This window comes from Pristiophorus japonicus, chromosome 17, assembly GCF_044704955.1.
Source record: "Pristiophorus japonicus isolate sPriJap1 chromosome 17, sPriJap1.hap1, whole genome shotgun sequence".
In the NCBI taxonomy this organism is placed as follows: Eukaryota; Metazoa; Chordata; class Chondrichthyes; family Pristiophoridae; genus Pristiophorus; species Pristiophorus japonicus.
Genome location: NC_091993.1, coordinates 111,366,890 through 111,383,923, shown reverse-complemented (window position 1 = coordinate 111,383,923; position 17,034 = coordinate 111,366,890). Strand labels below are relative to the sequence as shown.

The 17,034-nt window shown below is 44.6% G+C and overlaps 1 protein-coding gene across 1 annotated transcript in view; it reads left to right on the top strand.

The window, feature by feature from the left end:
• Nucleotides 1-6,071: 6,071 nt before the first annotated feature.
• LOC139228030 (acidic mammalian chitinase-like) overlaps nt 6,072-17,034 on the top strand; it is an 83,370-nt gene continuing 72,407 nt past the window's right edge. Inside the window, exon 1 of the mRNA XM_070859177.1 lies at nt 6,072-6,437. Coding sequence (XP_070715278.1) covers nt 6,072-6,437 — 366 coding nt within the window. The remainder of the gene's footprint in view (nt 6,438-17,034) is intronic.

Below are 17,034 nucleotides of genomic sequence, written 5' to 3'. Positions count from 1 at the left end.
CCAAGTTGTTTTATGTCGAGATCCACCACAAATGATCAAGGACGAGTGCGGATATGGCCAAATTGACAGGTGCACATTGAGTATCACAGCCCTAGCGCGGGATTACTCAAACTACCGCTGTTCCACGAGGAAATGGGGAATGGTGCGTGAGCACCGCGACAACTGAAATGACGGCTACAAATAAGGGAGGCGATACTCAAGCCGCCATGAATACTGACTTCTGATTTACCCCGCTTGACGAGACACGTCTAAATGGGTACGTTATAAACGCTGAACGAAAAGAAGAAACCATCAATGGGACAATGATAGACACTATCCAAGAAAGGTATGAGGAGGCCATTGGGCCGCAAGGAGAACCAATACCCGAACTAAGTGAGGAACAAACTCGACTAGAGCAGGATATTCGGAGGCAAAGACTGAAGTATATAGTCCTGATGGAAGAAATAGATAAACTGCAAAAGGACACTGAGGAGATGTTGGCTAGTCAGCCTTGGTACATGAAGATTTGGAATGCTGGACTCAATGTGCAATTGCAGCCATGGATACGGATAATATGACATGTACTGGTTGTGGTGCAAGGTGTCATATTGGTAATCTTGCTGCTGTTAGTCTGTCAGAAATGTAAGCGACGTAAGAGGCAGGCCATGGCACAAGCAATAGATAAAACATTGAATAAAGGGAATATAGACAATCCGGCAGAAAGGATTTATTTTATATAACCTTGATGAGAAAGCTAACAGTTGGATCCTACCGTTCGGGAACTAGCGCTACCCAAGCGAAAGGACAATCCTGGAGGCTTACCCATGAGGAATTCATTGGGAAATGGCCTATCTTGGGCATACAGCCAAGGGTCATAAGGGGGGATTGTAAGGGAATAAAAAATACAGACAGATGGTCACCAGAGTGGGTACTGAAGGTAGTGAATTGATCTGACACGTAAAATGGTCCAGATTAAAAGGGGTTATCAGTATTAGGAGGTTGTGAGGAGTCAGAAGTTCCTCCACTTCAGGGTAGGGATTGTAAGATATCGCCTATTGACAGATTGTATGTAAAACTCACTTATAAATGATAGAAAATGGCGTATAACATAAAATGAAAACTTTAGATATTCAAGACTTTGAGGGAATGGCATATAATCAGGCTAAAGGGAGTAGCTTTGCTTGCGTGCTTACCTTATAAAGAATGCAGAACTAGCTATGGGAATTAGGGCAAGGTTAACACTGTAGAACAGCACATTCCAAAAGGCTGAGATCGGCCCAACTGCAACAGATAAATAAAGATGCGACAAGACCACTCAGCAGCTAGTCTGATCAGGATTAACGAATCAATGTAACTCCGAAGATCAGTTGTAAGCCAGCTGGTGGACGGGAACTAGTGTTCACGAGGGCACCATGCCTCGAAAACTGTATAATTGTGTGTGTAGAATCCTTGTTCAAAGAAGGTTCACTCCTAGGCGGCTAGGTTTGGAATGCTTCCCCTGCATATGCTTGAATAAAGATCAGAGTATTGAACCAAGGTTTCGTCTGAGTGATTCCGTGGTCGCTACATGGGCTGGTGTCGATTCCTTATTTCAGGGAATCCACCTTGAAGAAGAGAAGTCTTCTTTTTACACCAATAGGTCATTGAATATATTTAAGGCGCAGATAGACAGATTTTTGAGCGATTAGGGAATAAAGTGTGATGGGGAGCGGGCAGGGAAGTGGAGCTGAGTCCATGATCAGATCAGCCATGATTTTATTAAATGCTGGAGTAGGCTCGAGGTGTCTTATGGCCTACTCCTACTACTATTTCTTATGTTCTTATGTTCTTATTAGCGGCAAGCTTAGTAGAGGGGTTTGCACTGGGTGATGCACCAGGGACAAGCAGGTTGTAGCAATGCAAATGGGAAAAGGTACCTCAGGAGCCAGCTCCCCGGAGGGTGAGTTCACGTGTGAGTTCTGATGCACAGGACTCAGATGAAGTCCTCGATGGGGAGGCGTACACAATAAGGGTGATGGCCATGCTTTCCGAGATGATATGTGCATTGGTAAGTGTGCCCGAGAGCCTCACGGTAATGGTAAGGAGTATGGAGGTGTCTGTCTCCAACACTGCACAGAGCTCTGCGCACACCATGGAGCCCAACATTTCCAGTCTGCAAATGATGGTGGACTCCCAGAGGACTCAGACCTCATGACACGTGTCATGGGCAATGTGGCAGCTTCCATTGCAGCACAAGCGGAAGCAACACAATGCTGCCTCGAGGGAGTGGTTGTGGGTCAGTAGAGCAGGAATCTGTGGTCCTCTCTCAGGATGACAGCATTCCTGGTCCCACCACTGCCACTCCGCCATTGCACTCGTCACTGCCTGGCATCCAGCCAGCCCACACTGCTTGCGCCCAGCCTGAGTTGGTGCAGTCTCCAGCCAGGCCTACCAGGCCTAGAGCTGGTCGAGGGCATCCTGTAAGGCTATCTGTAGTCTCTGGCCCAGACACTCAGCACCCTTCCACCAATCCTGGTGCAGCCACTGGGGAGACACTATGTAGGAGCAATAGAATAGGAAAGGGTAGTGTTAAGAGGGGAAGTAAGGGTTTGCACAAGGGTGATTAGTAAATTTTGTTGCTCTGTATATGGTGGTTAATGTTTTTGGATAAATTTGTTATTGGAATGTTGCACATTTCAGTTTTGGAGTGTGTTATGGAATGAGAAATTGATGTAATGGTGGGGATGTGCTGAGCAACTGGGAAGTGGCCTGGAGTTCATTGGAACTAAAGTCTGAGAAAGCGGTCACCTCCGTCGTTGCTGTTGTTGCTCCTATTCATACTGGTCCTCGTCCCCCCCTCCTGAGGTGGTAGAGCTATGCCTGCTGGCAATGGCAGTGCTCTCATGATGGCCAAGTTGTGCAGCATGCAGCAGACGACGACAAAAAAGGACACCCACTCAGCCGAGGACTGGAGGGCTCCACCCGAGCGGTCAAGGCAGCAGAACCGTTGCTTGAGCACTCCAATGGTCTGCTCAATGATGTTCTTGGTGGCAGCATGGCTCTCATTAAATGAGTGCTGGGCAGGAGTGTTTGGTTCGCAGAGGGGTATCATGAGCCAGGAGAAGAGCGGATAGGCTTGTCTCCAAGCAACCAGCCGTGAGCTTGATGTGGTGGTTGGAAGAGAGTTGGCACACCAGTCTGGTGCAGGATGAATGCATCATAGCTACTGCCAGGATAAGGGGCATTGATGGTGAGGATTCGGTTTGTGTGGTCACACACCAACTGTACATTAATTGAGTGGTAGCCTTTGCAGTTATGGAATGCCTCAGGATTGTTATGCGGTGTCCGCAAAGCAACGTGCGTGTAGTCAATGCTGCCATGCACACTTGTGCTGCTTTTGTCTGGTCATTGGGAAGGAAATGCAGTCCCTTTTCCTTCTGTAGAGAGCATCTGTGACCTCGCAGATGCAGCAATGGTTGGCAAACTGGGAGATGTTGGAGATGTCTTTTGTTGCAAACTGGAAGGATCCACTGGTGTGGAAATTGAGCGTGATGGTGACCTTGACTGCCACTGAGAGATCCATCCTCACCCTGATCTGAGGCTCGAGGTCTGGTTGCAGGAGGTGGCAGAACTCTGTGACCACACGTCCTTGCTGAAACACAGCCTTCGAACACTGTTCCTCAGTGACATTGACGTAGGAGAACTGCTGCTGGAATACCCTGGGATGGTAAGGCCTCCTGTTGTGAGCTGTGTTGGCCCTTCTACCTCTGCCCACATTTTGCACTCTTTTTCTGTGCCTCAGTTGCCTTTGATGGTGACATCGGAGGGCGAGGTCCAGTGCCAGCACAGCCCTCATGAAGGGATCGAAATGTTGGACTTTCAAATCTGCCCTCAATGGAAGTCCCGAATCTTTATGAGCTGGAACACTCCTTCAACTGCAAATTGTTCAAATCAGTCAAAAGGCTTGTCTGCCTATGTGAAACTAACAAAGAAGCATTATTGGCCGTCTAAAAGTAAATCAGTTGCTGGCACCTCCAGCTGACATCTGACTGAAACCTGACTGCTCAGCCGGTCATTGTTAACAGCAGGTGCACAACTGGGGGCGAGAGACAATTTTTTCTTCCAGGTCGCTAACAGGGCGATGCGCACAGCGATGACGTCGCGATCTCGGGTGCAGGAGATCAGGGCGTAACACCGTAGTGCCACCACCGTACTCCCGCTGAATTTAGCGGAGGTCGTTAACAGCGCCGTGCCTGGTCACAGATGCACTCTACAGTAGGAGAAGGGATTACGGGTTAGACTTTCCACTAGGTGGCCAAGGCTCCAAAAAATTGGCTTTGTTCCAGCGATGTGGGACGTCTCAGCCTTGCTGATCACAGGTACAAGGCCCATTTTTTTTTTTGCGATTTTCTACTTGGCCTTAGCCCGGCTTTGTGAATGGGCGATATGATTTTTCGGCGATCTCACAATCACCCACCGAAAACAGAAGTCAAAGAAAAAAAAAGCTTCCCTAGCAACGCTATTCTGAGCATGTGTGGGATTTTTTTTTTCTGGCTGACCATCTTTCCCGCGTTTATGGAGGTCAGGGGTCATCCACACATGTGCAGAAGGCTGAAGGCAGGGGGAGGGGCCGGTGAGAGAGAGAGAGAGACAGCAGTGCAGCATTTTTGAGAGGAGAGTTTACATTGCAGGAGAGTTTATTGATATTTTTGTTTGATTTTCTTGTTAATTGTTGATTGATTAGTTTTTATTTTTCATTGTTGTGTTATAAATAGCTCTAGTTTAAAATTTATAGTTGCAAATAAAGTTTAGTGTTTAATTGATGAATATGTCAGAAATGACCGATGCCGAGAGGAAAAGGTGCTAAGCCTTACAACGATGAGATCAATGAGGCCCTAGTGAATGCAGTGGAAGCGCTGGGACAATTTGACATGGGGTGGACATGGCAAGCTGCCACCCCGAGTATATCGTAAAATCTGGGCTGAGATTGGTCCTTGGCGTCGAACGAATGTAGGGGATCGGACCAGTTTGGTGGCTACAGCGAGAGTAAGTTGCATTTTATGTTTTACTGGTTATATTTTATATTTTAATGATGCATGCAAATTTTTATTAGAGCAATGAATCTCGTGCATTGCAAGCAATTCTTTAATTTTCTAGATAAACCATGTTAACAGTAAATTGCAAATAATAATTAAAAAAATATATTTTTTTAGAGCAATGAGTGACCTGCATTTAATTCAACCTGGACATTCAATTGTATTAAATAACAACCCTTGACCTAAATTGTTTGTCATTCGTAAACGTGCTACATGAACCAGCAGCATGTAACATTTTAAACTATGTAAACTGTTGAAACGTCAAGATACTACCGAGTCCAGTAGCTTATGCCATGCTATGTCATGCCCTTTTGACGTTTGCAGAAGAAGATGTCTATCAATAAAGCGGAACAAAGGCGGACGGGAGCGGCATTGCACAGGTACAGCCCCTGACCTCCATCGAGGAGTGTGCACTCGCGCTGGTTGGCCTCGAAAGCCGTGCGGTCACCACCGTGGTCTGGCTGATCCCAGCCATGCGTCTCGTGAGTAATGTGTAATTTGTTGCACTATATTCTAAACAGTACTAAAAACTTAAGTATGTCCTGTAATTAAAATGCAAAATGCTATACTTGCAATGTGCTTATGATGTACTTAGGATGCATCACAGTAATGATGTACTAAGGATATACTAAGGCATAATGTATATGGCATATGAAGCAGGGTTTGCAGCAGTTACAGCTTTCTGGGATAGTTGATAGTTAATGTTCATCTTTATGTTTTAATGAGATAAGTAAAAATGTCATCATGTTTTTAAGGTAAACCTGATACACTGGTATTGCTGGAGTCGGCGCCAGGAACGTCATCAAGCCATTCCGAAGTATAGGAAGAGGAAGAGGAAGATGAACCAGAGCCAGAGACACACGATGTCGAGGAAAAGGAACAGGAGGTTGAGCATGATTGGGAGGATAAGGAGGTGCTGGAGCTCCAGCATGGTGAGACCTTGGATGTGGGAGGGGTGGGGGGGATGAACCTGTGGTCATCTCCATTGAGAGTGATGAGGCACCGGGACCATGCGGTATGCAGCTGGTGATGCCAAGGCACAACATTTTTCACACGCCGACCCCACAGAGGTCAGGTCAGCGAGGTGAGCAATCGCCTACCGCGGACGAGCAGACGGAGTGCTTGATTTCCCTGTGCAGGGAGACGGTCGCGATCGGTCGCGACCTTATCAAAGGGTTTGATATGTTCTCCACGAACTGGAGCCAGTTCTCCATGAATTTCTCCAACTGGTCTTCCATGCAAACGGAGTTAGCACGGGAGACCTTGGAGGCGATTCGGAAGCAGACCGCCGCAACCAATGCCCTTTGGCATGCGTTGCTGGCTGGACATGGTGCTGCACCCAAGGGTGTCAAGTCGGCTCAGAGTGCGACCCCTAGCACTCAAGTGAGTGCGGAGGACACAGTTCCTCCTGACTCAGACTTCGGCTTCCATTCCGTCACCTCCAACACGGCAGGAAGTCTTGCCGTCGCATGCTGCTCATCACGTTCGTGTCAGTCTGTGGAGACCAAAACGGGCGGGTGGTGTAAAAACACGAGGTGGGAAAGGAGCTGGAGGGAAATGTGGCCGCAGGTAGGGAGGGGGGTCTGTTTTTAAAATTAATTGTTAATGTTTTTACAAGTTTTGTTCATTTGTTCATGGTTGTTTGGGGTGGGCGGGGGTGGGGTGCTGATAAAAAAAAAATTCTGAAATTTGTTGTGTTAAATAAAGTTTTTATTGAGTTTAACAATTGTTGTGCCTTCTCTCTTATTAAAGTTAAGCATAACATTTTAACAATTATTCTGCATTAGTTGAGCGTTGTATTATTGTTAAAAAAGTTTACTTTAGTTAAGCATTAATGTACATGCCAGGCCACTGCAGGCAAGGCAGAAACGTAACTCTACGCAAATGCAACTTTTGCTTAACTATAAATGTAAATGTGACTATCCACAATGAAAGGTCATGAAAAGTGTTCGTAAATGAGCTGCTAACGCAACAGCTTAGCAGCCGCGTAACTACCACTGGGTACTGGTCTTCGGGAGGGGGGAGCGGGTGGTATCGGGGCTAGATCGCCAGGCTGATTGCCCTCCCCTAGGTCCTCACCAGCTTTCTTCCGCTTTTTCCTACTTGCCGGCTGGCTCTTCTGTCTCCACTCCTTCTGGAGGTGGACTGCAGCCCGATCTGGCATTACTTGTCCTCTCCGTATAGCTAGTTTATGCAGCATGCAACACACCACAATAAACTCAGCGACCTGGTCAGGATGATACTGTATGCTGCCACCAGAATGATCCAGGCATCTGAAGCGCTGCTTTAGGACTCCAATTGTCTTTTTGACGATGTTGCGTGTCGCTATGTGGCTTTCATTGTAACACTTCTCTGCTTCAGTGGCGGGATTACGCAGCGGGGTCATCAGCCAACTGGCAATGGCCATATCCCTTATCCCCCAGCATCCACCCGTGACCTTCTGAATGATTGACAAACAGGTCAGGGATAGCACTCTCACATAGGATGTGCACATCATGGATGCTTCCAGGAAATGTAGCATTTACTGTCATGATTATATGCTTGTGGTCGACAACAAGCTGCACATTTAGGGAGTGGAACCCCGTTCTGTATGAAACACCTCCGCGTTCTTCAAGGAGGCTTTCAGGGCGATGTGCATGCAGTCTATTGCTCCCTGTAGCTTGGGGAAGTGTGTTATTCTGTAGAAACCCAAAGCCCTCCCGGTCTGTGCCTCCCTGGTCATAGGGAAGCTTATAAAGTCCATCCTGTGAGTGTAAAGGGCTTCAGTCACCTGTCGAATGTAGCAGTGTGTGGCGTGCTGAGAGATATGACAGATGTCGCCAACTGAAGCCTGAAAAGATCCTGAAGTGTAGGAGGCTAGGGCTGCAGTAACCTTAACCTTAACAGACAGCACTGTTCTGATGGTGCTGGAAGGTTGAAGATCCCCTTTGATGAGCTGGCAGATCTCATTGATGACCTCCTTCCGGAAGTGTGGCCTCCTTAGACACGATTTTCTGTCAAGTTGAGGTAAGATTGCATTTCTTTGTACCTTCGTTGGCTGTACGCTCGCCTCCTCTGTCTCTGTCTGTCTCCGCATTTCTCTGCCACCTCTTCGATTCATCCTTTCAAAAACCAGCTTGTGAGCAGTTACGAGTAATGGCACAGAAAGCATAGGCCACATCACTATCAATAATTATTTTCAATTGCTATAAATGAACTTAAGAACGTGAATCTATTAAACTACTCTACCATAAAAAATGCCTAATTCTCTGTAATACTATTAAGAATATTTAAAAATCTGAGCAGATCTATCTATGCAGGACCCATAAATCACTCACAACTATCTAACATGTCTTTTTGGCTGTCTCCCCCCTTCCTCCGATCTTCAAAATGGTGCCCGTAGTGCCTATTCCCTTCTGTAAGGCCCAGGGAAAGCAACTATTTTTCAGCGATGTTTTCGGCCTTATATCAGCTCAGCCTTGTGCTGGCGATGTGCAGAAAGTTGGGATGGGCCTTGTGTGGGCAATCAGCTCGGCGAAGTGAGCCGAAACTTGGGGGCCTATTTTTCCAGCGATATTTCTGGCCTAGTTTCCACTTTTTCCTCAAAATGGGCGATAGAGGCCTGTTTTGGGCAATAGATGAGCCTTAGATTGGCGATGTGAAGTGGAAAGTCTAGCCTTTCCTTCCCAATGACCAGACAAAAGCAACGGACATGTGGCTTTGCCAGGTTAGCGGGCTTCCCCATGGTGCAGGGCACCATTAAAGGGATGCACAAAGTAGCTCAATTTCTCCCCCTATAGGTCTTATTTGCTGAAATAAATTATCCAGTGATTACTCACACAACTCTGAATGTTGTCCAATTCTGACAAGTCTCACACTGTACCACACATGTCACAGCATGTTATGATAGTATTTAGAAACATAGAAAATAGGTGCAGGAGTAGGCCATTCGGCCCTTAGAGCCTGCACCGCCATTCAATGAGTTCATGGCTGAACATGCAACTTCAGTACCCCATTCCTGCTTTCTCGCCATACCCCTTGATCCCCCTAGTAGTAAGGACTACATCCAACTCCTTTTTGAATATATTTAGTGAATTGGCCTCAACAACTTTCTGTGGTAGAGAATTCTGGGTGAAGAAGTTTCTCCTCATCTCGGTCCAAAGTGGCTTACCCCTTATCCTTAGACTGTGACCCCTGGTTCTGGACTACCCCAACATTGGGAACATTCTTCCTGCATCTAACCTGTCTAAACCCATCAGAATTTTAAACGTTTCTATGAGATCCCCTCTCATTCTTCTGAACTCCAGTGAATACAAGCCCAGTTGATCCAGTCTTTCTTGATATGTCAGTCCCGCCATCCCGGGAATCAGTCTGGTGAACCTTCACTGCACTCCCTCAAAAGCAAGAATGTCCTTCCTCAAGTTAGGAGACCAAAACTGTACACAATGCTCCAGGTGTGGCCTCACTAAGGCCCTGTGCAACTGTAGTAATACCTCCCTGCCCCAGTACTCAAATCCCCTCGTTATTAAGGCCAACATGCCATTTGCTTTCTTAACCGCCTGCTGTACCTACATGCCAACCTTCAATGACTGATGTACCATGACACCCAGGTCTCGTTGCACCTCCCCTTTTCCTAATCTGTCACCATTCAGATAATAGTCTGTCTCTCTGTTTTTACCACCAAAGTGGATAACCTCACATTTATCCACATTATACTTCATTTGCCATGCATTTGCTCACTCACCTAACCTATCCAAGTCACTCTGCAGCCTCATAGCATCCTCCTCGCAGCTCACACTGCCACCCAACTTAGTGTCATCCGCAAATTTGGAGATACTACATTTAATCCCCTCATCTAAATCATTAATATACAATATAAACAGCTGAGGCCCCAGCACAGAACCTTGCGTTACACCACTCGTCACTGCCTGCCATTCTGAAAAGTACCCATTTACTCCTACTCTTTGCTTCCTGTCTGACAACCAGTTCTCAATCCATGTCAGCACACTACCCCCAATCCCATGTGCTTTAACTTTGCACATTAATCTCTTGTGTGAGACCTTGTCGAAAGCCTTCTGAAAGTCCAAATACACCACAGCAACTGGTTCTCCCTTGTCCACTCTACTGGAAATATCCTCCAAAAATTCCAGAAGATTTGTCAAGCATGATTTCCCTTTCACAAATCCATGCTGACTTGGACCTATCATGTCACCTCTTTCCAAATGCGCTGCTATGACATCCTTAATAATTGATTCCATCATTTTACCCACTACCGATGTCAGGCTGACTGGTCTATAATTCCCTGTTTTCTCTCTCCCTCCTTTTTTAAAAAGTGGGGTTTACATTGGCTACCCTCCACTCCATAGGAACTGATCCAGAGTCAATGGAATGTTGGAAAATGACTGTCAATGCATCCGCTATTTCCAAGGCCACCTCCTTAAGTACTCTGAGATGCAGTCCATCAGCCCCTGGGGATTTATCGGCCTCCAATCCCAACAATTTCCCCAACACAATTTCCCGACTAATAAGGATTTCCCTCAGTTCCTCCTTCTTACTAGACCCTCTGACCCCTTTTATATCCGGAAGGTTGTTTGTGTCCTCCGTAGTAAATACCGAACCAAAGTACTTGTTCAATTGGTCTGCCATTTCTTTGTTCCCCTTTATGACTTCCCCTGATTCTGACTGCAGGGGACCTACGTTTGTCTTTACTAACCTTTTTCTCTTTACATATCTATAGAAGCTTTTGCAGTCCGTCTTAATGTTCCCTGCAAGCTTCCTCTCGTACTCTATTTTCCCTGCCCTGATCAAACCCTTTGTCCTCCTCTGCTGAGTTCTAAATTTCTCCCAGTCCCCAGGTTCGCTGCTATTTCTGGCCAATTTGTATGCCACTTCCTTGGCTTTAATACTATCCCTGATTTCCCTTGATAGCCACGGTTGAGCCACCTTCCCTTTTTTATTTTTACGCCAGACAGGGATGTACAATTGTTGTAGTTCATCCATGCGGTCTCCAAATGTCTGCCATTGCCCATCCATTTCTCCTAACATAGGATGTGGTCATTTATTTTAAACATGATCTAAATATGAAAATGTAACAGATGTCTTTAGTTTAGTGAGTGTAACTTACAGCTGACGATCTATTGTGATCACGGCAAGAAAAATAAATTCAAAATCAAATTGCAATACTAGCAGATAGATATATAAATATGGATAGATAGATATATGGTCACTGTCGCATCAATACCACAAGTAAGGAACATCCAGGATTAATATCTCTTGCAATTATATACATTCATTTCATGCTCTATTATAGATCCATTCTTCAGCCCAAAAGATGTGATAGACTCATTCCATAATTCATGTTCTGTGATCAATCCATTCCATATTTTGAATTGGAATCAAAAATAGGTTTTGCAGACCATCACTGTGATAGGTTATGTGCTGAGAATATGATACTGGATGATTGACAGAAACATTGAGGTTGTAAGAGCTGGAGCACATGTGTAAAGAAGACTATGTAATTGAGATTAAGCACAATATAATGGATTTCTTTTGACAGAAGAGTGCCATATGCTATTATTCACTTGAGACACAGTAATCACAGAGAACTGCACAACATGGCTCCCAGGTTAGAACTGATGCAGCACACGGCTTTATTGGGGTAGAAATTGCTACGTCCTGGGCCCGTACGAAGTTTCTACGGATCCGGGGAGGCATCGGAAAAGCCGGTTTTCAGCAATGTGCATGCGCTGAAAACCGGCTTTTCCGATCTGTCAACCTGGAGCTCGACAGATCGCAGACATCTTGGAAGCTAGCAAGATTGTACGGGCAAGATTGCAGGATTTATGCATACCTTGCCCGGCAAATGTCCTCAAAAGTCTTGCACCTGAAAAAGCAGGCGCATAGCCTAATTTTACAGGCGTAGAAGTTTAAAAACCTATAAAAAACATGATTAAAAAATAAATTTAAAAAATATATTTATGTTAAAACCTTGCCCACTCAGGTGTTTTAAACCCTAACCCTGTTTTTAAAAATCGGCAATTTTTTCTCTGAAAAATATGTATAACAACTTTAATTTCTATTAGTATATTGTGTGAGGTGTTTTTAAAAATGTTTTATGTAGTGTTTGTGCGTTTTGGGGGTATTCTCATTCATTGTAATAGGAGATTCATAACTTACGAATCTCTTATTACAATGAATGAGAAAATACTTACCTGTGATTGGATGTCCAGGCACACATGACTCCTGCGCACGTCACTACGAGCACGCACTGCGACGCACAGGGAGAGGAGGCCTGTGGATCGGGATTTTGAGTGGGCGCAGCAGCTTCAGGTAAGTGCGCATTTTATGTCTATTATTTAGTCCGCGGGAAGTCCGCGAGAGGAATTTCTGCCCCATTATGTTTACATCAGTAGTCCACCAGGTGGCTCCACAATGCTTCTCCCTCCTTATTGAAGAAGGTAATCATAACAAATAATCATTGCGAATGACTTGCATGGTATACACAACTCTTGATATACATTTCTCAAATGGAACCCATTTTATGTTTCAAAATTCTACTATAGAATTCTGTAACACAAACAAAAGATATGGGGCTCGAGTTTGGTGAAACATAATTTCGGTCCAAGTACCATTCAAAGGACCGCCAAGATCCTGACAGTACTTTGGGTGGAAGTTTCATGAAAAAAATGTGAGAAAGATCGTCCAGCGGCAAAAATGGGCCTTGCATGCCAATGCTCAGCAGCAGCGGGCAGGAGCTCCCATTCTGGGCGGCAAATGCTATCCTTGGCAAAGTATCCATTAAACTTAACCACTTGTTTTCTGTTTCGAAGAGGATACTTTCTTTCTTGAACAGAACCTTATGCTCTTGTTGTAGGACTTTGACTCATTCTAAGCTGAGCGCGAGGAGAGTTTTTCTCCAAGCGCCGACCTTGATCTACATTTGGACTCGCTACACTTTCAGACTGTTTCTCTGCCTGACTCAAACTTAAATTCTGACTTTCTCTTCAACTTGTTTCTGGTACATCTGATATAGGATTTGCTACTGGTACTCTATTTGTAACAAGACTGCTTGAACTGCCACTTTTTTTGCATGCTTAACGCCCACTTAATGCCCATTTTACCGCTGAAATGACGTATACTTTCCACACGGAATTAACGCCGAGATTCAATAATACCACCCGCCCACTTTTTTTTGTCGTAAAGAGCACATTTGGCGAAACTAACACCCAGGAGACCGCCCACCGTCACTTTCACCACTTCGCCCACATATCGCCCACAATATCGCTCGCCCAAAAAACCGTCCAGAAAAAGTGGAACTGTTTTGAACGAACACCAGCAGTGGGGCTGCCATTTTTTAAATCTCAGATCGCTTCATTCAAAAGGCTGCTTCAACTTTGGGGGAGTTTGCATTGTCTCTGGAGTTCTTCTCACGTGAAGTGACCATCTCAACAGACATATTTTCAGATTCTGGACTATTGGGTGTTTAATCTAGTTGTATTTTAATGAGGAAATCATTGCTTCTTATCAATCGCTATTATATTTTCAATGCAATGGGGCCAGCAAGCAATAATTGTGTTTAAGCAGCGCTTCAGATGTCTTGACCACTCAGGAGGGGAGCTACAATACAACCCTGAGCAAGTAGGCAAATCCGTGGTCACGTGCTCGATGTTGCACAACCTGGCTATCAGGAGAGGCCAAGAATTGCCAGAAGGCACTGATGCTCCACCTCAGGAGAGCGAGGAAGAGGATGACGAGGGGCTGGATGCTGACCTAGGGCCAGACAACAGGCTAGCTATGCAACCATGCCCATGACCCCCTCCAGGCTGCAGAAAAGGGCCCGTGGTGGCTACATAGCTGCAAGACTCTTACGTGAGGAGCTGATATCTGAACGATTTGCCTGAAAGAGCGTTGATGTGACTGACAATGCTGATGCACTGCTGTGTGTGCAGCTCAGACATCAATGGTGCCCATCACCTTAGTGCCAGTTAAAGTTTACGTTGATTGAAGTTAAGTTGTATTTAACCCTTTCATGTTAAGGAATCACCAGTGTGTAATGGTGCAGCTATCTGAGACAATGCGCAATAAAAGTTATGTTCAATAAAAAAAAAATTTATACCAACATTGGTCTGAAATCATAAGTATCACAGGCATGTAAGGGATATAGAATTGTAACAGGCAAAGAGCAGACAGATAGGTGGTCACAACACAATGCTGAAGGTAATGAACTAATCAGTATTAGGAGTGTCTGAGGAATAATTGCCTATTGTATGTAACACATGCATATATAGGTATAGCACACTTATAATGCATTAAAACTGTATGGTTAACCTTCGCAACACTTAACAAAACATCAGAAGTCAGCAGTTACAATTTTGATTAGAAGTTACTGAGGAAGAGATAAGAAAGCCAGTATTTTTGGAACAGTTACTTCAGGGTGTCATATAGACTCTGGCAAAGTGCAAATCACAGAATAAACACAATTAACATATGATGGGAGATGGACAATTGCATGTACCACTCAGAGCCAGTCTGATAAGAGTCGACAAATCAATGTAACTCTGCTGATAGAAATAGACCTATCGATGATTTTGTAGGAGGGTAGCTCCTCTCCAAAACCTGTACAAATTATACTTGAAATCTCTTGTATTTTGAAAGTTCAACAAGTGAACCCTCCCTTGCACTTGCTTGAAATAAAGCCAGTTGAACTGAAGGTTTTGTTTGTTTAATTTCATGGTCATTATACAGAGGGCGATGGCGAGGTGTTGATTACCTATATCAGGTAGTCCGCCCCGAGGGAGAGACATCTTCCTTTTATCCCAGTAGAAGGGCAGATGTCTACTTTCTATATCAGGTAGTCCGCCTCGAGAGAAGTCTTCCTTTTACCCCAACTATTGGCACTGCGAGCAGGGTACAGATCCTCCGACCTGAATGATGTGACAGCTAGCAATGGCAGTATGTTTTTTGTACCACCTACAGCTGATGCATTGACAGGGAAGGAGATAATCTGTATAAAGAACTAGAAGGGGGTAATCTGTAGAACAAAGTTATAACGAACCATGGAAGGACAAAAACCAAGGTTGGGGATAGGTGTATTGCCTGAAAAAGGAATACAACCTAAAAAAGGGGGCGTGGGACCCCAGGATGTTTAGGAAAACTGGCCAGTGGGATAAAATGAAGACCAAGGGGGGTCTCTGAGAATGGACCAAAAGGGTCCCAGGTATAAATGCTAGCAGGAAAGACAAAAAAACGTACCCAGACGAAAAATAAAACTGACACTTCCAGTCGGAGTAACCAGATTAGGGAGGCAAGCAGTATTGTTAGTCCGGCCGGACATTAGAGGGATCCAAGGGCTTGGAAACAGTACACGAAATCTGGTAGAGGGGTAAATGTACCCAGACGAAAAATGGCATGCATTAAGTTGCTGAAAAAACATAGGATAAGCTGTATTTGGTGTGAATTTCTGTCTTTAAGTGAAAGCATTTGTGTGGACGCTTTCTTGACTGTTGAATTCACGAAGGACGCTTTTTTATCAGAAGATAAAAGATGCAAACTTGAAAGCTACAGCTGCTAAAGGAAACCATTGAACGTCTAATTGGAAAAACAGTGTTTGCGATTGTCTTATGTAGTTTAAATTAACAATTTCATGGAAACACAAGCCCTCTGTGTAAAATGTTTGTTAGATACAAAAACTAATTTGAAGAAAGATTTAAATGGAAAAAGATGTAATTTACTGGTTACTAGTTGATGTTGGCTGTGAAAAAGATATTGATTTAATTGGAGGGTAATTAACATAATGGCCACAGTGAAATTTCAGCTTTGTTTCAAAGTGTGAATATTGGAAAAGGGATAAATGACACTCTATGTTGATAATGATTTTAAATTGCGAGAAAGTTTCACTGCAGTAAAGGAGATTTAAATTTCGGGTTTGAAAACCCTTTCAAAATGGACGGTGCTTATCGAGAAAAAGTCCCGACAGTCTAAATAAGCAGGAGAGAGTTTTGAAAATAACGAGGGGAGAAGATCTAAGCTATGCGAACTCAGCAAAGGAAGGGGAAAAAACTGGGAATTAGAAAATGTTGCAGAGAGGAGAATTTTTTTAAAAAGATGGAAATGGCATAAGAATATAAGAACATAAGAATTAGGAACAGGAGTAGACCATCTAGCCCCTCAAGCCTGCTCCATCATTCAACAAGATCATGGCTGATCTGGCCGTGGACTCAGCTCCATTTACCCGCCCGTTCCCCATAACCCTTAATTCCCTTATTGGTTAAAAATCTATCCATCTGTGATTTGAATACATTCAATGAGCTAGCCTCAACTGCTTCCTTGGGCAGAGAATTAAACAGATTCACAACCCTCTGGAAGAAGAAATTCCTTCTCAACTCGATTTTAAATTGGCTCCCCCTTATTTTGAGGCTGTGCCCCCTAGTTCTAGTCTCCTCGACCAGTGGAAACAACCTCTCTGCCTCTATCTTGTCTATCCCTTTCATTATTTTAAATGTTTCTATAATTCACCCCTCATCCTTCTGAACTCCAACGAGTAAAGACCCAGTCTACTCACTCTATCATCATAAGGTAACCCCCTCATCTCCGGAATCAGCTGAGTGAATCGTCTCAGTACCCCCTCCAAAGCCAGTATATCCTTCCTTAAGTAAGGTGACCAAAACTGCACGCAGTACTCCAGGTGCGGCCTCACCAATACCCTGTACAGTTGCAGCAGGACCTCCTTGCTTTTGTATTCCATCCTTCTCGCAATGAAGGCCAACATTCCATTCACCTTCCTGATTACCTGCTGCACCTGCAACTAACTTTTTGGGATTCATGCACAAGGACCCCCAGGTCCCTCTGCACCGCAGCATGTTGTAATTTCTCCCCATTCAAATAATATTCCCTTTTAATGTTTTTTTTTTCAAGGTGGATGACCTCACATTTTCCGACATCTGCCAAACCTTAGCCCATTCGCTTAACCTATCTAAATCTCTTTGCAGCCTCTCTGTGTTCT